We start from the raw sequence: 7,923 nt of genomic DNA on the forward strand, positions 1-7,923 counted from the left end.
TGGATTTTGGTTTGCAGATTCATGATGATCAAAATTATTTCATGAAATAAAAAGTTGTTGAAGAGAAAGAGAATGAGAGCTTTTGATTGGAGTAGCTAGTGTGAACACAACAACAATTTTAATAGTTCAGTGAATTATATAAAAACTTTCTAATAGTTTAGTGACCATTTTGTAACTTTTGAAGTTGAGTGACCAAAATGTAAACTTAGTAAATTGTTTAATGACCTTAGATGCAATTTACCCAATAATTAAACATAAAGTAAGTCTTAAAACCTACATAGGTCATAAGAGAAAGTTAGCAATCAATTGAGCCTTTAAAATAATATTGAAAATTTTAATTAAATTGATTTTTTTAGAATTAGGACTAAATTAAAAAAACATATAAATACTAAAAAGGAAAAATTTGCTATTAGGCCCAAAAAAGGTCACGCCAAACTTTCGTTATCAACTTAACGACATGATGACTAAATAATCTAATTTGAAAAACTTTAGTGACTAAATAAAAAAAAGTTAAATGATTAAAATAAAACATTTATATAATTGAGTAATTATTCATATAATTTATTCGAGAAATAAATGATAATGTGATGGGTGATTGAAAAAAGAATTTGAATAGTTTAATTATTAAATTAAAAATATATACAGTTAGAAACAAGATAAAAGTTTAATAACTGTTTCCCTATTTAGAAATTTTTTAAAAAAATATAATAGCAGAAAACATTGATTGTATTCAGTAGTTAATAAGACAAATTAAAACAATTTTGTAAAAATTAATTTAATAATAATAAAAATGATTAACGAATATTAACAATACACGAACACAAAGTCACAAACACACCCTTTTAAATCACGTTTCTGGGTCTAATATGAAAGAAAAATCCTGTTTCCTGTTTTACCTTTACGGTTCCCATAATATTATTTTATTAATTTTAAATGTATTTATTTAAATCTATATACAGTATTATATAAAAAAGAAGGACATGGGGTTTTAGATTCTGACATGCCTCCCTATCTTTTTCTTTTCAACAAATATAAAAGAACTAGAAATCTAAATATAAACCAGAAGAAAGAAGGGTAATAAATCCTCTCTCTCCAACACCCATGCCAATCCCACACAAATATTGCTCCCTGCTCTGATCAATGACGTTTGGAGATGTGTTCATCAACAATGGCTGCCACGCGAAATTATCATCAACCAACTTCCAAGAGTAAGAAATCCATAACTTATTTGCCTTTTTTTTTTCATTAACGTTTGGGTTTAAATTCTCTATTTTAGAAATAAATATTGTTGGTTTGGATTTTTTATGGTTTTCGATTTGATCTGACGGAAGCACTACAGTTTTTTTTTTTTAAAATTTTTTTAATTTTTTTAAATATCAATTATTGAAATGAAACCGAGTTATGGGACATTTCGGTTTTAGATTTGGAAGATGAAAACGATACAAGCAGAGTAATCTGTGAGCTGACGGAGAGGTATTCCGGTCAGTAAATAATGTAGGAGGACTCATTTTGTAATTTCTTTTTTAAGAGACTAAATCTCAAATTTCTTCATATTTTAACTTTAAATTAATTACTCTATTTAAAATGATATATTTCAATTTTAACAATAAAATTTTTGCATCATTCTTTTTTTATCATGTTCTTCACATTTTTAATGATAAATTTATATCTGTCTCGGATACGTAGTTACCCACCTTTTATAAATTTTTATTTTGGGTATAAAATAAAATTTACATTTTGAACTATTCAGTTTTTGCTTCTAAAACTCAAAGTTTTTTCTTAAGATTTTATATAATTCCCAAAACCCAAGTTTTCCCATTAATTTTTAAAATAGAAATAAAAGAAATTTAAAAGATAAAATGGTTTTCTTGGTAAAACATTAGGTTTTCCTTTTACTGAAAAAATAAAATGAATTCTAAAAAGAGAAAAAATAAAGAAAATTAAAAGATACAATAATTTTTCCAAGTAAAAATCAAGTTTCTTCCCTATAAAAACCTAAACAATTTCTTGTTAAAGGTTTTTCTGATTTATAATTAGATCTACAAAAGAAAAAAATAAAAAAATTAAAAATGAGTAACCAAAATAAAAATTTACTAATTTTAGGTGACTAAAATAAATATGAATTAACTGTGGATAATCAAAATAAAAAGTGCCTAAAATGCAAATTATTATTGTAAATTTCAAATGAAAATGAATGGGTCAATTTCTTTCACTATCATTTAATTAATATGTAATTTTTAATTAAGGAATGAGGAATTTATTAATGCTGAGCACAATCTACTCTAATTGGTTTTCTTTCGTTGGTTTTTATCAGTTTATTAAGATGGTTTTACAATAAGATGTGAAATAAATGATGTTTCCTTTTACCTTCTTTACATCTTACTATAAGGTGAAAGTGAAACATTTAAGTAATTTTCTTTTAAAAATAAGGAGTGATAAATAACTTGTATATGTTTGATTCTTGAATACATGGTTTTAGTTTTTTTATTTAAAATTTATATAAATATGAAACAACAAAAGCACCATCATAATAATATTGTTTCGTACTAGTTTATATTCAATTTTTTGTCCGGTATTCACTTTGCTTCCCCAAGGGAGAGAGAGAGAGAGAGAGAGAGAGAGTTCAAAATGCTCCAAAAACGTTTTTAATGGATGCTTCGATCTATGTCACCTTTAGTTTCTAAGAAATCTCATAGAAAACCAGCTCCATCCCCATGTAAGTCAATTCTGTATTCCTTCATTATTATAGGCCAATATCTTTGCTTTGCTTAATCCACCACTGGTTCACTGGATAATGATAGTTTCTTACTGTCTTTTTTTTTTCTCCCTTAGTTTATTACATTTCTTCAAGTGTAATCATTAGATCTTCAATTTTGTGTCAGTGTGGGTGTGATCTTTGTGTGCTGAAAACTAGTTTGTCCCCTTGTTTTTTGCAAAATTTTGGGTTTTTTTTTCGCTAAAAAACTCTCATATCTATATTAAATATGTGAGTTTTTTTTTTTTGGGATGCGTTAGAAAGGACCAGGTTCAATGGGTTCGGATTGGGATCCATGTTGGATCTCTTGGGCATTTCTTTGTTTTATTTATTTAGTCTTTGTTTCTGTGAACTGATCTTGTGTTTTGTGTTTCTTGTTTTTTTTTTCTTCGGGGGTAGCTTGTGCAGATGGAATCTAGAATCTGCCACGTTGCCTAGGGCCTGAAAAAGGTGTTTGAGGAGAGAGTTTCATGGGTTGAACTCAAAGAATAATGGATAGCTTAGAGGAAGGTGAAGAATGTTCCTTTTTTGATGCACATGAGCACATTGCAACAATGCCTGGTTTAAACTGTAATGAGATAGAGATACATCACTCAGATTCCAGTTTTCATAATTGGTCGGAGAGTAGCTTCCAATATGATGTATGGATTCGTAGCCCACGGAGTGTTGAGGAACGGCGTCGTAAATTCTTGGATTCGATGGGATTGAGTTTAAATGGAGTTTCTCGAGAGAATTCAGTAGATAGACCGTGTTTGGAAGGAGAATTTGTTAGGGTTATGGAAACCAGTGAAGCTGTTTTGAGAACATCTGGCTTTGAAGAGGAATTCTCTTCTAGTCGGTCTTCCATGTCTTGTTGGTCTAATGAAAATTTTGCACCATATGAGGAGTTGGGTTCGCGAGATGATTTTGCGTACAGAGAAGGAAATAAGGGTGGGGGTGCTTCATGCGATGCCGAAGAAAAGGCGAGTGAAGGTTTTGAAATGAATGAATTACAATCGGTTACAGACAAGAAATTGAAGAGCCCTCTCGTGGCATCACCCTCATTTCTGCAATTTAGGGAGAAGCAAAATAAATTAGAGAGAATAGCAAAGAGAGTTAAGAACAGGTGGTTGAGTAGATTGCGTTCAATATCATGTATGGTGGATACACAAGTTGAAGATGATAGGTTGAGACCCGATGTAGACGATTCGATTTTGAGGACTAAGGTTCAGAGAGTGAAGGTCCACCAAACCAGAAAGAAAACAAAGGAACTTTCTGCACTCTATAAGGGACAAGATATCCAGGCCCATGAAGGTCCAATTTTGACTATGAAGTTCAGTCCTGATGGGCAGTACCTAGCAAGTGCTGGTGAAGATGGTGTTGTGAGAGTGTGGCAAGTGGTTGAAGATCAGAGATGCAATGACCTTGACATTCCTGAAATAGATCCTTCCTGCATATACTTCACGGTGAATCACCATTCTGAATTGAAACCCCGCTTTGTAGATAAGGAAAAAGCAGGTAATTTAAGGAGCCTGAGAAAAACTTCTGATTCAGCATGTGTTATCTTCCCTCCCAAAGTTTTCAGGATATTGGAGAAACCATTACACGAGTTCCACGGGCATGATGGTGATATCCTGGATCTCTCATGGTCAAAGAAAAATGTGAGTCAACATATATACATACATGTTTTTCATAATAATCACCAAATAACTTTCATCTAACTAGCATTCTCTATGAATATGTCTCACTCGTGTGTTCATGTTGCAGTTTCTGCTGTCTTCCTCTGTTGATAAAACTGTTCGAATGTGGCAAGTTGGGTGTGACCATTGCCTAAGAGTGTTTTCTCATAGTAATTATGGTGCGCTTCTGGCTGATTCTCTCTGTGTCTATGTGCGTGCATGATTTGACATGTAATTATCTAATTGAATTATTAGTATGCTTTGTTGTATTTTTGGGCATGATTTTGTTCTAGATCCTGATAACTTCTCATTATATGATGCAGTAACATGTGTTCAGTTTAACCCTGTCGATGATAATTACTTCATTAGCGGTTCAATAGATGGAAAAGTGCGTATTTGGGCAATTTCTAGCAGTCAGGTTGTTGATTGGAGTGATGTAAGAGATATAGTTACTGCAGTGTGTTATCGTCCAGATGGACAGGTTTGGTGATTTTCTTGCTCCTTTGTCTTCTAGGGGGGCTACATCACACAGCCGAGGAGTTCTAAATTTGTTAAAAATTCTTTTGTCCATTTATGTAGGGAGGAGTTGTTGGCTCAATGACAGGTAGCTGCTGGTTCTACAATGCGACAGGTATGCTCACACTTGAAGGAATTCATATATATTCATGTGAATGGCCTATTGCTATTTATCAGTATTATAAATGATATACACAATTGATAAGATAATTGAAGATTACTGTTATTAAGAGGAGCACTTTTAGTTTGTTTCTTGAAAAATGTTGTAGGAAAGATTTTTTATGGTTGGCATAGGTTTTAGAAACATGTCTATTATGAAGCTGCATTTTTAGTTGGGTGGATTCTCAAAATCCTTTTTTGTTGCTTTATTCAGATAGTCATTTGCAACTAGATGCGCATATATACTTAAATGGGAAAAAGAGGTCACCTTGCAAAAGGATAACTGGCTTGCAGGTAGTTACCCTTATCCTTGCTTTTGGTCGCTATAGGTTTGTCTTAATGGCTGAGATGTGCAGTTTTTGCTCATTATATATTATGCTTTGCAGTTTTTGCCACAAGATTCAAGTAAAGTAATGGTTACTTGTGCTGATTCTCAAGTCAGAATTCTTCAAGGACTCAATGTGATATGCAAATACAAGGGTATGGTCCTCTCGTTCGCTAAACTTTTAATCATATAATAATGGTTTATTCCAACTCATTAAACCTGGAACTGTACACATCAGTTTCTTACATTTATTGAACTTTGAATCTAAAAACCGTTCTTGTTCCTCACTCTTATTATTCTGCTACTAATTTATGCTCTCTTTCCCACCCTGCAGGAGCATGTAACAATGTAAACCAGGCGTTCACATCATTAACTCCTGATGGGAAGCATATTGTTTCAGCCTGTGAGGATGCAAATGTATATATATGGAATTGTGTTGACCAGGATGAATGTACTCACTCAAATGCTAAAGATATAAGATCTTTTGAGCGTTTCTTTGCTAATGCATCCATTGCAATCCCATGGTGTGGTATGAAATGTGGTAATGCTGAAAATGGAAGGCAATTTGAAGTATTGAATGAGAATTTATCTGATAACCTTCCACTGTCCTCACCTTCACATTTCTCTTTGAGCCATGAATACTTTTTGGAGTCTTTTCCCAAAGAATCTGCGACTTGGCCAGAGGAAAGACTTCCTCCATCCAGCCCTTTAACTGTGTCATCTTCCATGCATAAATCCCAATACAAGTTTCTAAAAACTTCTTGCCAGAGTACATTTGAATCTCATGCATGGGGTCTTGTTGTAGTAACAGCAGGTATGGATGGAAGAATTAGATCATTCCTCAATTATGGCTTACCAGTTCCAGTGTGAAAATACTAGTGGCTCAGTAGAGGCATCAGAGAGAAATGTTGCCCACATTGGGGCTGATAAACTTTGTTAAGCTTGGATAGGTTGGCAAGTTATCTCGAGATCTGAAAGCATCAAATTGTCATGGCTTGCTCACGACTGCATGCTTGATTGGCATGCACAGTTCAAATTGACTGTAAAGAACCAAGTGGCTATTGTTCTATGGTTGCAATAAGATCTTTTTTGGAATGAGTGACTAAGGTTGGTTTATCTGAATATCCAAGATGATTTTATGTTTGGTTGATTTGTTACTCGAAATATTTGTCTGCCTGCCCCGAAAAGGATTACACAAGTCTGAGTTAAGAGGAGACATTTGAGATCTTATCATCTATAATGGAGGTGAGGTGCCTGTGGTCTGTGGGTCCTTGCAAACCATCATCTTCCTTTTGTTCACACAAATAGAAGTAGAAATACAGAGTTGGTGGTTGCAGTTCATAAAAAATGGTGGGGAACTTGACCATTACCGTTTGTTGGTCAGTTTGAATGATTGCATTATTTGTCTGCCATTATGGGTTTGGCCTCATCGTAGGGTCACTCAAACTCGGTCATGGAGGTAGAGCTTACTAGGAATTAGTTTTCTTGGAAATGAACTTCCCTGCTCAATCTAGTGCTATAATGCATGCAATTTTTGTTGCCTTGCAGAGCACATTTCCAGGCCATTCTTTCCATGGCCTATCTGTTACTAACGATCGCGTTCGAGAGCTCAATTGGCTAACACTATTCTTGCTCCGGTCTAAAAAAATCCTTCATTTTCTGCTAACACAATTCATACTGTAGATAAATTTAGTGTTACTTATCGGGTTGATTTTTCACCCAAGTTGAGTGTATATATACACATACACGTACTGTAGCATTCATTGGATAAAGAACCAAGAAGCTTACTAGCGTTTTGTTTGTTAGAATCTGGTGCTTTTAGTGTTTTAGTGTTGTTATTTTGTCGTTTTGTAATTTTTCGACCATATTGGGTAATAAAATTTCAATGTTCAAATTATTATCTTTTGTATATTTATCCTTTATGATTTTTATATGAAAAATAAAATATATAAATAAATATTGACTCATAGATTACTTAACATTCAATTAATATTAAGTTAAACTATATAAATTTTAACGTTTAACTAACTTATTATATAAGTTGCTAATATAGCTTATTAAAATTTAATAATTTTTAATTCTTTTATTTTCTTTCGAACACTCGTCACTTTTTTCTTTTAACCTCTGTCTCTAGACTTTTTATAAGATAAGTGTTTAACCCTTCAATATGTTCAAGTGGGTCTTCTTAATTTGGTAACAACTCTTTTCTTTTCAACTTTTATTTATTAATCTTTAGAAAATTAAGATTGTAGCTTTTCTAGTGATATATTAAATTTTTATGCAAGATTTAGTTTTTATTTATTGAATGATTTTGGGATATTGATTTTGCATGAGATTCTTAACATCTTCATCGGTAATTATTTGTAGATGTTGATTCATACAAATCTTTGAAGAAATTAGGATTAATTGTATTTATAATCTTGAATTTCTTAAATATGGATTAAAATTTATCATTTTATTTAGAAATTGTTATTACTAGTGTGGTTATAGTGAATCTTATGTTTGAAAAA

General features: G+C 32.4%; 1 protein-coding gene across 2 annotated transcripts; it reads left to right on the top strand.

Annotated features, from left to right (window-relative positions):
* Positions 1-979: 979 nt before the first annotated feature.
* On the top strand, positions 980-7,313 carry LOC108480568 (uncharacterized). 2 transcript variants are annotated; one of them, XM_017783605.2, is made up of 8 exons: positions 980-1,208; positions 3,155-4,395; positions 4,502-4,592; positions 4,737-4,894; positions 4,993-5,044; positions 5,303-5,382; positions 5,475-5,568; positions 5,748-7,313. In XM_017783605.2, exons 2-8 carry the CDS (start codon positions 3,247-3,249, stop codon positions 6,281-6,283), a joined length of 2,160 nt encoding a protein of 719 aa, XP_017639094.1. In that variant the 5' UTR covers positions 980-1,208; positions 3,155-3,246; the 3' UTR covers positions 6,284-7,313. The 2 variants fall into 2 exon arrangements, with proteins under 2 accessions (XP_017639094.1, XP_017639093.1); XM_017783604.2 differs by lacking the exon at positions 980-1,208 and adding an exon at positions 2,528-2,716.
* The last annotated feature ends 610 nt before the right edge of the window (positions 7,314-7,923 follow it).

The sequence above is a fragment of the Gossypium arboreum genome, chromosome 1, assembly GCF_025698485.1.
Source record: "Gossypium arboreum isolate Shixiya-1 chromosome 1, ASM2569848v2, whole genome shotgun sequence".
NCBI lineage: Eukaryota > Viridiplantae > Streptophyta > Magnoliopsida > Malvales > Malvaceae > Gossypium > Gossypium arboreum.

Excerpts from the sequence above, each read along its gene's own strand:
- LOC108480568 (XM_017783605.2), top strand. The coding sequence starts at position 3,247 with ATGGATAGCTTAGAGGAAGGTGAAGAATGTTCCTTTTTTGATGCACAT. Across the intron at positions 4,895-4,992 it reads GTTATCGTCCAGATGGACAG|GGAGGAGTTGTTGGCTCAAT; the intron begins GTTTGGTGATTT and ends CCATTTATGTAG. Across the intron at positions 5,383-5,474 it reads AAAGGATAACTGGCTTGCAG|TTTTTGCCACAAGATTCAAG; the intron begins GTAGTTACCCTT and ends TATGCTTTGCAG.